Source organism: Sus scrofa, chromosome 5, assembly GCF_054392235.1.
Source record: "Sus scrofa isolate SSC_HxYL_T2T_F1_AM1 chromosome 5, Sscrofa_HxYL_maternal_Yorkshire_Landrace_v2.0, whole genome shotgun sequence".
Classification (NCBI taxonomy): domain Eukaryota; kingdom Metazoa; phylum Chordata; class Mammalia; order Artiodactyla; family Suidae; genus Sus; species Sus scrofa.
This window is the reverse complement of record NC_139387.1, coordinates 38028540-38047071: the sequence shown is the minus strand read 5'-3', so window position 1 is coordinate 38047071 and position 18532 is coordinate 38028540. Positions and strand designations below refer to the sequence as shown.

The 18532-nt window shown below is 42.3% G+C and overlaps 1 protein-coding gene across 1 annotated transcript in view; it reads right to left on the bottom strand.

Moving 5' to 3' along the window:
• Positions 1 to 18532, bottom strand: part of MYRFL (myelin regulatory factor like) — a 144923-nt gene that overhangs the window by 114347 nt on the left and 12044 nt on the right. The window contains exons 2-4 of the mRNA XM_085024873.1: positions 10103 to 10231; positions 5385 to 5570; positions 4279 to 4410 (exon numbers count right to left, since the gene is read on the bottom strand). Of these exons, the coding sequence (XP_084880999.1) occupies positions 4279 to 4410; positions 5385 to 5570; positions 10103 to 10231 (447 nt within the window). The remainder of the gene's footprint in view (positions 1 to 4278; positions 4411 to 5384; positions 5571 to 10102; positions 10232 to 18532) is intronic.

The window sequence follows — 18532 nt, the reverse complement described above, 5'->3', positions numbered from 1 at the left end:
AATTCATAGAAGAAAGATAAAGAGGGGAAACCTCCAATTACATAAGATGGGCATTATAACTTTTAAAGACATCTGTTGCCTGCATGGGTCATAGAGATTGATACCAGTATCAGCCTGTGGCTGACTAGGCCAGTTTACCTTGTGGTTTCATGTTCCAAGAGACATGCTGCCATTCTCTCACTTTGGCAGGTATTCACCTGCAATGAGTCCAGTACCTGGAGGAGCAAGAGAAAAACAGGCATCCAAGGGGACAATAGTATAGCCTTCTGAGTTGAGAAAGCAACCGAAAAGATCATGAGATTGGCTGCACTGGGCTGGGCTTGTTTGTTTTTTCAAAATAAAAAAGTTTTATTTTTGATGATAAAAGTAACAGATGATCATTGTTTAAAAATAAAGTGAAAAGTATAAATCAAAAAGTAAAGAATAATGTGCTTCCTTTTACTCTAAAAAAAGTGTATGTAACACAGTTTAAAAATAAAATTGACATTGTATGCCATTTTCTAACTTTTCTCATTTGAAAATAAGCATTCTTCCATGTCATTAACATTATTTAAAAATATAATATTGTGTCATATTTCATATGAGTCTAACAAAATTTATTTAGATCATCTCATGATGCAGACATTTTTGATGTTACCAGTTTTGCTTATAAAATTCTAATGAACATCATCGTATATTCATCTTTATGTGCATCTCTATTTCTTTAGAACAAATTCCTAGAATTGGAATTACTGAGTTTGAATGATGAGAGCATTATTAGGGCACCGGAAAGGTATTGTTAAATTATCCTGAATATAGTTGCACAAATTACATTCCCATCAGTGGTGCATGAATGTGCCTATTTCTCCACACATTCATCAAAACATGCTCTTTCCTTTAATAAATCTCTGATCACTTGATAGGCAAATATCCATTTGTTTTAGAGATTATTTCTAATTTACACACTCTTATGGTATATAGGTCTATAGTTTGACAAGTATAGTCATGTGTTCTTCCATTCCAGTACCATTCAGAATTGTTTAATCTCTAGTAATTTCTCTTGATTGCACTTTTTGTTGTAAATCCCCTTCCCCATCTTCAGTCCCTGGAAACCACCTGTTTGTTACCTATCCCTATGGTTTTTGCCTTTTACAGAAAGTCATATGAATGGAATCATGCAATATGCAGACCTTTTTGATCTGGCTTCTTTCACTTAGTAAAATGGATTTAAGTATCATCTGCATTGTTTTTAGGTAAATTAATATTCATTCCTTTTTATTTTTGTACTTCATTGTATGGATACACTAGTTTGTTTATCCATTCATTAATTGATAGACAAATGAGATGTATCCATTTTTAGGCCATTATAAATAAAGTTGCTATAAACTCTCAAAAAAAAAAGAAATAAAATTTTAAAAATCTTGAGCACCTCCAAATGGAAACATTGATGGGTGACAAAGACAAGTGGAAGGGAGGGAGGAAAAAAGAGAAAGGAAAGGGAAGAGGAGAGCAATCATCAACTCCATTCAGTGACTTGAACTCTCAGAGAAATGAATGGAAGATATTCCTGAGGGTCGAGCTGGTCAGAAATGACCTCATCGTGGAATTTCATCTTGAGCTAGACTTTGAAGAAAGGGTAGGATGGAGATGAGCAGGACGAGACTCACTCATTCTTTCACTGATTCAACCAATAATTATTAAGCATTATACAAGGTCTGAGGACACGGCTGTGAAAAAAATTAAGATCCTCTCTGGAGGCTTGAATTCCAAATGGAGGGGAAGGTAGCAAGAGTAGGAAAGATACATATGACACACGAGAAGCTGAAAACAGGATCTTCTCAGAGGGGTGATGAAAATAAAACAGAGCAGCGTGATAGATGGTGGGAGAAAGAGCTTCTTTCATTGTGGAGGTCTTTCTCAGGAAGGAGCCAGCCATGCAGAGATGGAGGGCAGAGCATGCCAGGCAGAGGGAACAGTGCCGCAAGACCCCAGGGCTCAACTGCACTAGCGTGGTTGAGAAAAAAACCATTCCAGTGTGGCCAGAGCACAGGGACACAGAGAAGGGGGGTAGGAGAGTTGACCAGAGCCATGAGAAGCCTTTGGAAAGTGAAATCATATGCTTTACATGTATAAGAGGTCACTGTGGTTGCTTTGCTGGAAAGGAGGAGATCAATTCGAACACTGTTGCAGTGGTCCAGGGACAGTCAGGACAGCTTGGGCTTCTTCCTCGGGGCCAAGCAGAAGGAGGAGTGCTTTGCTCAGCCTCATCGGTCCTCCTCCGAGCCCAAGGGGGTGGGCATTCATATCATTCCCAGCGTACAGAGAAGACCAAGGGATGACACGGGATCACATAGCTAGTAAGCGACCTTCGGCGAGGCCCTCGAGGCCTGCCCTGATTCCTGGGGGTATTCTCACTCCCACCCTGTGTGCCTCTTGCTCCCTCCACGATGCTGGCCAACTGCAGAAAAGCAACTTGCTTCTACCACTTCACTGGGCTTTGGTCAAGCCAATTGCTAAGAGAAGCAGATGGAGGAAAAGATCTGTTTAGCTTCCCACTAAAGCCCCTGCTGGTATCCCATCTGCTCTATAGAGCATCACCCTCTACACCCACAAAATTCCCCACACAGAAGTAGGAGGTGACCTCTAGAGTCTCAGACCTGACCCATGAGCCACTTGCTTTACATCCCCCACCCTCCCCAGTCCCCATCCCAGGGAGAAAAAAGAGATGGTCCACAGCCCCCAGGACCTGCCCGTGTGGCTTTTCCAAACCCCTTAATGAACAAAGAGAGATGAGCCCCGGAGCAGTAGCTGGCTTTCTCTAGGATGCCAAAATCACAGCTGTGCTTTCCAGACCCGCAGGAAATTACTCAACAAGATGAAGCCATGGTGTCAGATAAAATTGTTTTCAGGAGGCTTTACCCACACAGGGCAATTCTCAAATGGCTCTTAAAATAAATCGCATGGTTTTAAAAAATAATCACGTTGCTCTAAATGTCTTCAACACTGGTTGATAAGACCCAAACCGGCAAAGAGTGCACCCTTGGTCATCACAACCCCTTTTGGAGAGGCTCCGTTTCATATCTTGATTCTCCCTTCTCTGTGTTTCTCTCTGTGGCCAGGAAGAGCTGTTGCAGTCCTGCTCACAAAAGTAGCAGCTTCCCAGGCTTCCAGGGAGTGCCAGAGATCCATCCCCTTCCTTGCTCCTGGAAAGCAACGCCCTTCTTCACCCTGGTTCCCTGCCTCTTCTTCCAGGCACCAATGACAGCTGCAGGATGGTCACCTGTCCTGCTTCCCTTGGCCTTAGGCAGACAAGAAAAAAGCAAGGATACCACAGACAGATCTGAGTTGCATCCACAAGACCCACTAATAGACATCCACATGCATTTGGGGAAACAGGGCTTCCTCAAAGTTATGAATACCGGGAGTTCTTGTCGTGGTGCAGTGGTTAACGAATCCGACTAGGAACCATGAGGTTGTGGGTTCGATCCCTGGCCCTGCTCAGTGGGTTAGGGATCCGGCGTTGCTGTGAGCTGAGGTGTAGGTTGCATACGCAGCTCGGATCCCATGTTGCTGTGGCTGTGATGTAGGCTGGCGGATAAAGTTCCTATTAGACCCCTAGCCTGGGAACCTCCATATGCCGCGGGAGCAGCCCTAGAAAAGGCAAAAAGACAAAAAAAAAAAAGTTATGAATAGGGGACACACAGCAAGGACCTCCCTTTCTGCTTCTACGCACCTCCCCAGCCAGCACCCACCAGTCCTGTGGGAAGACCCTTCTTGTCTCCACCTGATGGACTTCCTTCTCCCATCACTTCCCCAAACCCAGATGCCCCCGTTCCCTCTTTATCCTACTCTTTTGCCTTTATCCCACAGACGTGCTGCATGGAGTATTCAGACAACAGGCAAGATGGCAAAATTTGTCTGTTGTGACAACTTTAGGTTTTTAAAAGATTCTAAAAAGCAACACGGTCTCCCCCTCCACCCCGTGATTTCCCTTTGGAGTTAAAGAGATTTCCTCTGATGTGCTAGTGTTCATGAGAAGAAATGTTCTTGGATATTCCAAAGAAGGGGGGTGGTGGGGAGGAGAAGATGGAGAGACAGAGGAGAGGAGGAGAAGCCAGACACTCATGTGCTAATCTTGAAAATCCACTGAAAATAGAAAGTGGACTTAAAATCTAATGCGGAGAGCCACCGACAGTTCAGTTAATGAGTCAGGATGACATTTTCCCAGAAGCATTTCCAATCATTAGGGGACTAATGATTTTGCTCATTTATTCAACACTGACTGGGCGTCCACCATACGTCCAGGAATAAACCTGGGGATGAGCTCACAGTCCAGCGAGAGGCACAGGATGATAAGGACGAGGCTGGAGGTGGGCAAGATTTTCTGCAGAAGCCTTTCAGTGAGGCTGGCCAGGTAGGACCAAGGACTTCCTGCAGGTAACACTTGAGAGGAAATTTTAAGGATAAGGAAAAGGTGACTTGAAAAAACATTCTAGGAACTGAAAGCATCTGTGTGAATGAATTCACATCAGCAGCAGCAGGGCTCCTGTGGAAATGTGCCGGTGGTCTGGCCAGAGCAGAGCGGGAGGTGAAGAACACGGCAGAGACACATTCTACGTCCACATTCATGGACCCCACAGCAAGCTGTCTGTACTTTTATTTCAACCACCTTGGCAGTTACCTGTTTGTGTGTCTATTTCTCTCTCCACTCAACCCAAAGCCCCTCTCAGGTAGAATTTGTCTCTCTCTCTCACTCTCTCTCTCTCTTTTTTTTTTTTTTTGTCTTTTTGCCTTTTCTAGGGCCGCTCCTGCAGCATATGGAGGTTCCCAGGCTAGGGGTCCAATCAGAGCCGCAGCCACTGGCCTACGCCAGAGCCACAGCAACTCAGGATCCAAGCTGCGTCTGCAACCTACACCACAGCTCATGGCAATGCCGGATCCCCCACCCGCTGAGCAAGGCCAGGGATCGAACCTGCAACCTCATGGTTCCTAGTTGGATTCGTTAACCACTGCGCCATGATGGGAACTCCAGAATTTGTCTCTTTTTGTACAGATCCTATACTCTCAGGACAAGTCCTGGAATGTGATAGTTATTCAATAAATATTGAATTTCTCAGATGAGTAAAAAAATTTGAATGGATAAATGTGATTACTAATGGTGAAAGGTGTATCTAGAGAAACTGGCAGACACCTGATCATGAAGGTTCACAGGTATCGAGGTAAGGAATTTGTCTTAAAGGTTGTGAAGGCTTTGAAAACTTTTCATCAGAGGAATGACATGATCATGTTTGTATTTTTGAAAGGTCTTTCTGCCTGATTTTGGGAGTGAAGATGGGTGATACCAGGGCAAAGAGACTAGTCAAGGACACTGCCCATATTAAGCGTCCCTCCCTAAATTACCCAACCTATAATCAAAGGGCACCCATATGGACCAGTCACAGTGCCAAGAGCTAGAGACACAGACAAAGATGCCTTAGTAATTAAAGGTCCTGCTTCCGTAATCAGGCCTGAGATCACATCTGGCTGAGTCACTTCCCAGAGGTGCAGCCGTAAGCACCTTACCCCGCCCCTCTGTGCTTCAGTTTCCTTATCTATAGAGTAAGGATAACAAGAGCATTTACCTCACAGAGTTGTGAGGATTAAATTAGATAATGTATATAAGGGGCTTAGCAGCATTCCCAGCTCAATAAACACTACCCTTTGGCATAACCATCAGTTTCTGTGCTCAAGAAGATCATAAACCAGTGAGAAAGACTGACATAAAAACATACCATAGGAGCTCCATGTGACAACTCAGTGTACACAGGGTATTGCAGGTCCTGAAAATGACTTAACAGGAGCGAAAAGGTGCCAGGAAAAGATTCCAGAAACAGAGATCCATGAGGCTGGACCCGTCAGCAGGGACAGATTCTGGGGCCTCGAATGCCTTGAAGCTCTGACCTGGCGCAATGGAGACAGGGTCAGGAGAGTGGAATAGTGTGCCGTGGTGTGCTGGAGCCCGCCTGTACACGCTTGCACACATCTCTTCCCATCTCCGTATTTAGACTATTCCTGTTAGTAGCATGAAATTGGCAATAGTGGGAAGATGTATACCATGGAAAACAACAAACATTACAAACTGAGAATTCCCCCCCCACAAAGATTTGGTTGTTAAACATTTGCAAGCACACCCCAGATGGGAGTAGTATCTGAAGGAGAATCCCACTGGACTTTGTTACTGATCAGATTCTCTCCCCTCTGTTTTGGTGGCCAGGTAGGAGGTTGGTGCCTTGAGGTAGGAAATATGAGAGAGTAGAGTGAGGAGCCTTGGACGGAGCTGGAGGAGGTTTTTCTGTTCCAGGTCACGTCATGTCAATCCTGGGTGTGCATTCTGGGAGACAGAAGTGAGCTGCAGGGCACTGCCCCCAAGAAACCCTCTACCTAATGACCCAGAATCCCGTCTCCCCTGTCTTTCTTGTATAATTAGTCCTGCAGTGATCCAGGAAGAAGCTAATCAGTTCTTTCATGCAGAGTTATCATGACCTATTGTTGAAAATAGCGAGCGAATGTGTCTGTGGACTTTAACGTGATATGAATCAACTGAAATCTATGTGCCTGATAATCAAAAGAAAAAATGACAATTAACCTTTATTCAACTTGACTACATAAATGATTCAAGCAGATTGTGTAACAGGATGGCCACACATACACAGCATTTCAAAAACTGTCAGAGATGCAAAATTTGAGAAAGGATGGTTGAACACTTGGCTGCTGGCCTCTGGGGACAACAGAAGACATACAGGAACCTGCATGTGCCCATCAGGAACTAGGCCTGTGGATGGACTTTGTTTCCTTTCCTGTCCAGCTGCCTGACTTGCAGATTAGGAGCCTGTGCATGGACATGTATATCATGACTTCAGCTAGACATTTAACAAAACTGTCAATTTACTCATCCAATAATAAATATCTAATGAAGTGCTAAGCACTGGGGATGCAACAGTGAGCAAGACTTGGTCTTACCCTCGAGCCGGGAGAGGGGAGCAGGGACAGTAAAAACGCAGGACTAACACAGTGTGAGACACCAGACCATTCATTCCAACTTGGGGAAGAGGGCAGTCAAGGATGGCTATACGTGTAGCTAAGATGAAGAAAGGCAGAGGAAATTCCATTAGATTAGGTGAATTTATATCTGGGAGAACAACTGAACCCCAACATGCTAATCTGGAGAAAATTCTAAAATTCACTATAAAGCGACTCTGTTTTCTTCCTTTTCAATAATGTTAGTTGTAAATTTGGGTACATATAGAAAAGGCAACCCACCCTGTATGTACCTGGTATGCAGATGGCTTAAGGGAAGTGAGCTAGATGCAAGTAGAGTATGAAGGAGTCAGCTCAACTGGATTGATGGCTTACTCTGACAAGATGAAATGTAGTAGGTTAAGCAGTCAGCTCTCTACTGACTTTTTCAAATATGTAACTATAAGATGGGGAAATGTGGCTTTTGAGTAAATAGGTGATACAGAGCTCGGTTTAGTTTTGTCATCATCAGGAAGTATTGGGAAGACAAAGAAACGAATGTAGGGTTATAATAATGAAGTCATTGAGTTCAGAACTGGGAGGGTGAAGTCCCTTGTTCCTCTAGGCACGGGTCCAATCTTGATGACCTGGGCCCCATGCCTTAGGATAAATGTTGATTTGAGCAGGTTGTCTGGAGGAGATCCAACCGAGTGTGAAAGAATCACAAGTCAAGCCACATAAGAGACAGTCAGTGGAGAATAATAAGAAGAATACTTCTTAAATTTGTCAAGCACATTTTATATGCCAATAATGTGCTAAGAATTTTACATTTACTTTCTCATTGAAGCTGAACAATAATGTTATCCTATCAGATTGTACTAGTATTATTCCCATTTTTTTCAGAAGAGCAGAGTCTCAACAAGCTTTAGTAACTTGCTCCAGTTGCAATAACAGTTGCTATTTCAGGAGCCCAAGTGTTTATTGTAACATGACATACATGTTTCTGAACAACCTTGCTTTCTGCAAAATCATGCAAAATAATAAAAGAAAGCTGGGTGGGAACAAACCACTCAAAAGCTAATAAAAACAACAATATTCCTTTTCTTTTTTTTTGTTTTTTTTGTCTTTTTAGGGCCACTCCCATGGCATATGGAGGTTCCCAGGCTAGGGGTCGAATCGGAGCTGTAGCTGCCGGCCTACCCAACGGCCACAGCAACTCGGGATCCGAGCCGTGTCTTCGACCTACAGTATAGCTCATGGCAATGCCGGATCCTTAACCCACTGAGTGAGGCAAGGGATCGAACCTGCGTCCTCATGGATACTAGTCAGGTTTGTTAACCACTAAGCCACAACGGGAACTCCAAAACAATAATATTCCTAAAAAATGTAAAAGAGAGTTACAATTATAAATGATACTGTTAGGTACATCAGAAAATATAGAAATTTATCCTTTATAAAAAATTGTTGAGGAGTTCCTGTCGTGGCTCAGTGGTTAATGAATCTGACTAGGAACCTTGAGGTTGTGGGTTCGATCCCTGGCCTTGCTCAGTGGGTTAAGGATCCAGCATTGCTGTGAGCTGTAGATGTAGATGTAGGTCGCAGATGTAGCTCGAATCCCTCGTTGCTGTGGCTGTGGTATAGGCTGGCGGCTACAGCACCAATTCGACCCCTAGACTGGGAATCTCCATATGCCTCGGGTGCGGCCCTAAAAAGACAAAAGACAAAAAAAAAATTCTTGGAAGGAGAATCTATGGCTGCTGATTCATGAAGGCAAGGGAAGAGAGAGAAGGCAACAAGATGATGATAATGAGTTTAAATCCATTACATTAGAACCTACCCTTCCTGGGCTCAAGGACTCTCCTCCTCTATCTGAACAGATTAAGCTTCTGTTAGAAGGAAAGAGGGTGAATTTCCCACTGTTAGGCAGGTCCCTGATGGGGTCTGCCATTTATAACTTACAAAGATAGATCTAAGATCTTACATCATTAACGTTATTACAATTCCATGTGACTGCGTCCAGTATGTCTCTCAGTGTAAATAGTAAATGATCGCTGATTGGCTCAGTATCTTTGGAGATCTGCCCTCACAGCACAGCTTCTGGATGAATTATCTAACAATTCACAGGATTTAAAGTAGGAGAGGGAAATAGTCATCACGCACCTCAATTTTCATGAAAGTATTGGGTGTCTTCACTAGCTGGCTATCAAGTTCACACTCCTCCTTTTAAAATAATGATTTAACATATAAATCAGGCAAGACTCTCTGGCCTTTCTAGGGGCTGGAGGATCTATTCTTCTAGTCCCATTTTTTGGAACCTTACAGCTGAGCCTCTTCCTAGCCCTTCAACATGAGGATGAATCTTTTATGCTTTGTCCATTCAATAGCACATACTAATGGAATAACTGGGAAAATAAAACAACGGAAGAGAAATAAAACAATCATCTTCTTGTTAACCAATGTTCATTTTTAACCTTGGAAAACAAATTTGGGAAACAGAAACCGACAGTATTTCTTTTAAACGGTGTATATTTTCTAAAATCTCATTTACGTCCAAAGTTGGAAGAATTATTGTTGTGGTTTGTTCTATTAGAAAGTCTCTTTTGCTGGGGGCAAAAAGAAGGAGGAAGAGGAAGCAGAAGGAAGAAGGAGAATGATGAAGAGGAAGCTATCCCAGAAGAAGGAGAGCTAAAGCGGGGACACCGCCTCCAGGCTTTACAGGGGGGGTGGCTCACCTGCAATGGACAGTGCTGAACATTAAATCAATGCCTCATGGACAGATTCAGGAAAATGTGACAAGAAAGCTGCTCACTCTGGCTTCTGGGGCTCCTTTCTGTCTCAGCAATGCCTTCCTTCCTTCCAACCCAGAGAGCGAGGTGATGGCCCAGCACAGCATTGGCTGAGGGCTGAGTCTTTAGTCAGGTGTAGGACAGACTAGGGACCTCTTAGATGCAAGAAGGGAAATCCAGAAAAGAAAAGAGACCAGGCTTGGAGTTTTTAATTCATTGATTCAACAAAGAGGGGTGAGTGCCCACTATGTGCCAGTGCCTAGATGCTAATGCTAAAGGACTGAGACACAGTTCCTTCCCCCCAGTTGTCCACAGGAGACAGACACAGAAAAGGGCAGTACATGCTTTGAAGGTTGGAGTGGAAAGTTCTGTGGAATACATGGGAGCCCCCAGAGGGGGAGGCCAATGCAGAGACCCTAAGGGTGAAGGGGAGTTAGCCAAATGAACAAAGGTAGGGAGCCCCATGTAACCTGGAGGCAAGCAAAGCGTGAGATTTGGGAAATCATAAGTCAGGCAGACCTGGACTAAATTAGTTCTACTGGGAGTACCCGTTGTGGGGCAGTGGAAACAAATCCGACTAGTAAGTGTGAGGTTGTGGGTTCGATTCCTGGCTTCGTTCAGTGGGTTAAGGATCCAGCGTTACTGTGAGCTGTGGTGTAGGTTGTAGACATGGCTCAGATCCTGTGTTGCTGTGGCTGTGGTGTAGGCTGGCAGCTGTAGCTCCGATTCAACCCCTAGCCTGGGAACCTCCATATGCTGTGGGTGCGGCCCTAAAACCAAACCAAACCAACCAAACAAAAATTAGTTCTAGTGAACCTCTCTGGCCTGTTTCCTTATCTGGAACAAACAAACAAACAAACAAAAAGCTTGCAGACTAACAGTGATAACATATAATCCCACTACTAACAGACTTTTTCCTTGACCGAATTGTATTTGGATACCCCTGATTTTTCAGTGAGGTCTGTTTCCATGTTTCTCTCTTTATTTTCCAATTTTAGCAAGAATCCCAATAAATCAGTTTAACCAGAATCCCCCATCCTCCATATCTGATCACCCTTGATATCAACTGAGTTCTTCACTCACCACCATCCCCCAGTGGTATCGGATCACTTAGCCTATTTTCAGCAAGAATTCCGTTAGGTCATTTTATAAAGAATCTCCTCCTGACCCTCTCCTTGGCTATAAATTCCCACTTGCCCACACTGTATTCAGAGTTGTGACCAAGCTCTCTCCCCTGCTACAAAATAATCCATCACACGGGCCATTACCTACTAGGACAGCCACTCCCTTGAATAGAGCCCTTCTCATCATGCTTTAACAAGTGTCACTGAATTTTTGTTAATACTACTAGCGCTTGGCACATCATCAATGCTCATTCCCTTCCTCTCCCTACTCTGTTCCTCATCCCCGCACTCAAATACAGGGTTTAGTAAACCAGTTGCTAAACTCAAGGAAGATCAGTTTAAAGTAGGCAGTAGGGGAAGGGCTATGAGATAGGAACTTGCTGGTTCTGTTCTGCAGAGGGGTCGGGTGGCCATCAGCCTGTTTGTGGGAGATTATGTAGTAACCAAGTTAGGGAGAGGAGGATAACAGGAAGGAGTATTTCCCAAAGATCCACCATGTTCACCTAAGTATTTTTCTGTCATTGAGCCCTAGAATATGGAAGCTAGTAAGCCAAAATATATTTTTACCCACTTTTTCCTTTGGGAAGGCAAAAAGGTAGGCAGATGCAAAGAGCGTTGGAAGGAGAAGACAAAGGTTTTGCCACCAGTCCTGTGATTCTAGACACATCTGTCAAGTTCTTTTTTTTTTTTTTTTTTTTTTTTTTTGGCCATGTCCACGGCATGTGGAAGTTCCCAGGCCAGAGAATGTTCTCGGGGCCAGAGAACAAACCTGTATCGTAGCAGCAATCCGAGCCACAGCAGTGACAATGCCAGATCCTTAATCTGCTGAGCTACCTGGGAACTCCTGTCAACTTCTTTAAGGATCCATTTCTTTCATCATAAAATGCCTTCCTCTCAGTTTTGCGTGGGGTGGGGGGCAATGAGTTGATGGAAGCGAAAGGGTTTGTAAAATATCAAACTCCCACAAGCCAGCATAATCCAAATGGAGGAGTGAGAAGGAAACTTTGAAGATGGGTTAGGAAAGAACTGGAAAATAAGGAACTGTGGAAACTGGTGGCCTGTGTATGGAGTTTTGGCTTTTCCCCAACATTTCCAGCAAAGGGAGGACCAAGTCCTGAGCATGGCTTACTGCCTTCACCACCACGAAAGGTCCATTCAGATCTTCACACAGAAGCCTGCTTCTCCCAGGGCAGGAGAGAGATGTGTGTTGTTATCACATCCCCATGCAGATAAAAAAAAGAAACAGTAGTTCTCCAAAGGCTTCTTAAGGAACAACACTTCCTGAGATGCATGGATAATAGATGTTAAAGTGTCCCTCTTCTGATCACTTGGAATTAGCCTAGTTGAGCTAACAGCTGGCTCTTACTCTTTTACATTCAGGCACAGAAATCATCCCAAAGGACATTACTCTCAGCAGAAGAGCCTTAACTAGTTGTTGTCTTATAGCATTTATAAGAAATCATTTGTAGGAGTCATTTCTGCCTCTTCCTGCATATAAAACATCTTATATGACTTAATAGATTTGTTTCAAAGCAAAAACCTTCCCTAACCCACAAGGGAAGAAAAAGGGAGGGTCATTGTCTCCACACTTTGCATATGTAGAATCCCACTGCACACAGAGAATGCATGTGGAAAAAGAGGAGTAAAATTCCAGTGCTTCTGCATTGTTTTAATAACCGTGAATAGAGAAATAGTCACAAATTTAAAAAACTGTTTCCAGCATGGTGGGGGAGGATAGATTAGGGGATTAGGATTGACACATACACACTGCTATATATAAAATAGTTAGGTAACACACACCTATACCCTGTGTATAGCACAGGGTAATCTACTCAGTATTGTGTAAAGACCTCTATGGGAAAAGAATCTGAAAGGGAACAGATTATATACATAACTGATTTACTTTGCTGTACACCTGACACTAACACAACTTTCTAGGTCAAGTATATTCCAATATGATGTATATAGACACAAATGTGCACACACAGAGTTAAGCTTGTTGCTCTTACCCTGTCTAGATCTGAAAAGTGTGCTGATTTACACACACACACACACCTATATAATATACCCACACACATCTAAAATGGCTGAAATTCCGTGCAATTACACTTGCAGAACAAAGACATTTGGGAAAGAACATTGCATTATAGTTCATTCATTTGCAGTGGATATTTGTTCCTTTTTACTATAGTAATTTTAGAAATGAGTGTCAAGTTTGAAATTAGTTCTGCTAAGTTAGGGTTTTGTTGCTTGAACTCTGCACTGGGTCGCCAAACAAACCAATGCAAATGTAGGTTTTTTCCCCCGTGTGAAGAAGCAGCCAACATAGGCCAAACACTCTCCGACATAAATGATAGCAACATCTTCTCAGATCCACCTCTTAGAGTAATGACAGTAAAAACAAAAATAAACAAATGGGACTTAATTAAACTTAAAAGTTTCTGCACAGCAAAGGAAACCCTAAACAAAACAAAAAGACAACCCACGGAATGGGAGAACATCTTTGCAAATGAATCAACTCACAAGGGATTAATCTCTAAAATTTATTAACGCCTCCCACCACTCAATACCAAAAAAATAAACAACCCCATCAAAAAGTGGGCAGGAGGTCTAAACAGATGATTCTCCAAAGAAGACATATGGATAGCCAAAAAGCACATGAAAAGATGTTCAATATCACTCATTATTAGAGAAATGCAAATCAAAACCACTATGAGGCACCACCTTTCACCACCCAGAGTGGCCATCATCAAAAAGTCTACAAACAATAAGTGCTGGAGAGGGTGTGGAGAAAAAGGAACCCTAGTACACTGTTGGTAGGATTGTAAATTGGTGCAACCACTGTGGAAAACAGGATGGAGATGCCTCAGAAAATGAAACATAGAACTACCATTTGATCCAGCAATCCCACTCCTGGGCATCTATCCAGAGAAAAACCATGACTCAAAAAGACACTTGTTCTCCAATGTCCACTGCAGCACTATTTGCAATAGCCAAGACATGGAAACAACCTAAATGTCCATCCTCAGAGGAGTGGATCAAGAAGAGGTGATACATATACACCATGGAATATGACTCAGCCATTAAAAGGAACGAAATACTGGCATTTTTAGCAACATGGATGGATGTAGAAATTATCACGCTAAGTGAGGTCAGTCAGACAATGAGACACCAACATCAAATGCTTTCACTGACATGTGGAATCTGAAAAAAGGACACAATGAACTTCTTTGCAGAACAGATAGTGATTCACAGACTTTGAAAAATGTATGGTTTCCAAAGGAGACAGTTTGGGGGGTGGGGGGATGCACTGGGGTTGTGGGTTGGAAATCCTATAAAATTGGATTGTGTTCATCATTGCACAACTATAAATGTAATAGATTCGTTGAGAAATTAAAAAAAAAAGCGGCAGCCACACTCCAACGGAATAGGAGGAAATATCGAGAACTATTTCAAGTTTTATCTCTTTGTATATGAAAATAAAATAAAAGAATAATAACAATAGTTTTTTTTAAAAAGTGCACCACAGAATTTAAAAAAAAAACCCAACTTTTTCCATACATGCTTTTATAAGCTTTTAAAAATACAAGTTGGAGTTCCCGTCGTGGCGCAGTGGTTAACGAATCCAACTAGGAACCATGAGGTCGCGGGTTCGATCCCTGGCCTTGCTCAGTGGGTTAAGGATCCGACGTTGTTGTGAGCTGTGATGTTGGTCGCAGATGCGGCTCGGATTCCTAGTTGCTGTGTCTCTGACGTAGGCCAGTGGCTATGGCTCCGATTAGACCCCTAGCCTGGGAACCTCCATATGCCGCGGGAGCGGCCCTAGAAAAGGCAAAAGGACAAAAAATAAATAAAAATAGAAATAAAAATACAAGTTGTATTAGGGTACTTTACAGGATGTTAAATAGTAATGTATTTATTTGATTCTTTTTAGATTTCCGAACTTATTGATTATCCAAAGACAAAATAACAGAAGTAATTAAAAGTTTTGATACCTTTCAGAGAAATAGAGCATTTAGTTTAGTTATGCACCTCAAAGCCAGCTTCTCCGTCCTTGCCAATCCATAGCTGACTCACTTGTTTGAGGTCAGCAGTTACTAAGGTCAGCAGATAACATGTTTATATGTATTTCACACCACCTCAGCCTTTCCCGAAAGACAACTGACAGGTCAAAGAACTAGTTCTCTTACAGGAAGAGCGTCACAGACCAGAGGTAAAATGAAACACGTTCTCTCCTTAACCTGAATTTGCAGTGTCTCAACTTCAGAATTTCTTACACATTTATTATAAAATCAGCACAAATGCTTTAGACAATTCAAGAACGATGATAACAATTTATTCCTTTCAGCTTTGATTCTATTGCCAAACGAGGAATGCCCACTAAACCTTGGAAATATGGTTTTAAGTTCACTGTTCTGTTTTTTTTTTTTCAAAAAGTGTTGATTTCAAGACCAATATGGGAAAGCTGAACCTTTGGCAATAAAAGGAAATACTGAGTACTTTGTCCTTTGTTGCTTGGCAACTAAAGGCTATAAATGGATTTTATGATTATAAAGGCTCTGGAATTAATATGAACATGTAAAAGTGGTAATAACTCCCTGGGGACAGGAGTCTTTTTTTGAAAAAGAAATGTATGGCTCTAGATGTGTAGGTTGTATGCATTCTTGTTTCAAAATAAATAGAGCAAGCAATTTTGTTCTTTCATACTTGCAAATGTTATAATAAAAATCAATAGTGATCATTTATTTCATCATGTCAACATTTTATCATTAATCCTCACAACCCCAAGAGGTAAGTGTTATTATCTACATTTTACAGATGGAGAAAACTGAAACTTTAAAATGTTAAGTTACTGACCCAAGGTCACAGAACCAAGAAGAAGAGGAATCAGGATTTGAACACAGGTCTGCCTCAATTAAGGCTTATGCCATCAATCACATACCATTAGAGGTTCCTAGGAAGCATTTTTTGGCTTCTAATGCTTGAAGATATTGGTCACTTTAGTCCCATGGGAGTGATACTATATACTATTTCCAATTATCAAGTCATATGATGTTATCCTTAGAACACATCACTTCCTGTTGCGTTACATGACAATCGTTTCTTATTATTGATAATACCAGAGTATCAAATATCGGGATACCGTCTTACTGGACTTTTTGACCTGAGTCTGGGCACCAAAAAGGGTAATAATGAGAGTTAATATTTTCTACTACTTCTGAGCAAACCTAGCTTCCTAAATTCCCTCTATGGATTCTCATTTTGCATCAAGCAGTATTACAGGTGACTGTTGATGTTCTTATATCTTTGCATTCTTTCTTTTCCAGCATATATACCCCGTGGCATATGGAATTTCCTAGGCTAGAGGTTGAATCAGAGCTGCGGCTGAGGCCTACACCACAGCCACAGCCACGTGGGATCTGAGCCACATCTGTTACCTACATGACAGCTTGTGGCAATGCTGAATCCTTAACCCAGTGAGTGAGGACAGGGACTGAACCCTCATCCTCACAGTCGGGTCCTTAACCTGCTGAGTTAGAATGGGAACTTCTGTATTCTTCTTAGCAGCCTTATCTTTTGAGTTTCTGTAGCTGCCTTCTCCATGAATATAAACCGCTGCCTTTTTGTCCCTAGCACTTCATTTATGGGGCCAGAGTTAGGCTTTGCCAAAAATGCCAGATGGCACTAAAGTTTCAACTGCTCACATTCCAGAATAATTTCATCTGTAGAAGGGAATTACATGCAAATTGTCACACACACACACACACACACACACACACACACACAAAAGCTCTGGTTATTTTAACAGGAACCATAAGTTCCACAGCTAACTCTACAGAGGCTCCCATATAACCTATTTGAAGGATGCTGCACAGTGGCCAGAGCACAAACCTTTGAAGACAGTCTTTTGTTCTCCTATAAGCTCTGACACATAGTACCTGTGTTACCTTGAGCAAGGTACAAATCTTCTCTGAATCTCTATTTCCTCATCTCTAAAGTGTTGATAACATTATCTGACTGTTCATTTTGTTGTACAAATTAAGAATTAATACAGCTAAAGGCTGTATATCTAGCTAAAGTCGAATGTTCATTCAATGGGGGAGGTTTTCTTACTGATCACAGACGACTTCCAGGAGCTCCTTTAGAAGAATAAATAATTTTCATATACCACTGGGCACTATATCTAGTCACTTATGATGGAGCGTGATGGGGGATAAAGTGAGAAAAACAATGTATGTATATGTCTGTGTGACTGGGTCTCTTTTGTCATACTATAGAAAATTGACAGAATACTGTAAACAAGCTATAATGGAAAAAATAAACATTTTAAAAATAAAAGAATAAACAATTTTCCTAATTACAGCATATTGATAATACTATTTCATTGGGCAATGACTGTATGTCAGGCACTATTCAAAGTACGTCATGTGCACCACCTTATTTAATTCGCATTCCTACACGGAGCTTTGCATGGTTTCTTAAAAACATGTTTTTGTGTTTTTTAAAATAACATTTGTCCTTTGTGCCAGGTAGCTCCAGGTGAGGACTTAACTATATGTCTCATCATCTTTGCATAAACAATAATAACAATATTGATATGATGATGGTGGTGGTGACAAACATAGTCATTGAGGTACTGTTTCAACCTCATGCATATTTGATTATTTAACCTTCCCAATAACCTCATTACATAGGTACCAATAATATCCAATTTTATAGAGAACTGAGGCACAGAGATTAAGTAACTTGCCCCAGATCACACAGCTAGAAAGGAGCAGAGTCAAGATTAGAACTCCGGCCCCGGAACATGCTCTTACCTGCTATGCCAAACTGCCTCTCACAATTGTAAGGATGGGGGCATCTCAGAGATGAGGATGCTGGAATGTTACCTTGGGACCATATGCTAAGCTCAGGCAATGGGAAATTCAACAGAAATGTTTAAGAAACAGCTTTCATGTAAGCCAACAGCAAAGTGGGAGGTGGTCAACATAGGGAGACAAGTTAGGAGGCTCTTGCAAGAGACGAACATCCAAACGAAGAGGAGGCTGCAGATGAAAGGCATTTAGCAACAGTCTGGTAAAGTACTAGCTACAAAGTGTGGGAGGAGTTGGTAAGGGTGAGTGACACCCCAGTTTCTAGTTTGGGAGGTTTGATGAAGAGTGAAGGGAGTACAGAAAGCAGTGAAGACTGGACTCGGGGTGGGGGGAGGATAATGAGCTCCAATTTGAAGGTACTGATTTGGGGGAAACTGAGGGACACTCAAACACATGTGAATGTACATGAAACACCTGTAGCTATAGGTCTGGAACGTGGCAATAGGGTTTGGGATTTGCTGATCCATGTGAGTAAATAAAACATTCAGGGTGAGTTTTTGATGCTCAAATAAACTTTCCAAAACATGACCCTAAGGCAGAGAAGGAGAAGGGTCAACTAGTGCTCCTGAGAGGAAAAAGAGAGGCTGGAGGAGACTCGGAGGTGAGGATGCCCTGGGATCAAATGGGAGCGTGTTTCCATGAGTAAACTTGGATGACAAGAGGTCACCAGGAGGATGAGGGCTGAGGATCCTTAACACAACCTAGCAATGAGGAGAAATTTCAGAAGGGTCAGTCAGAGCAGAAACCAGAGAAGACTGGGCTGAAAAGTGAA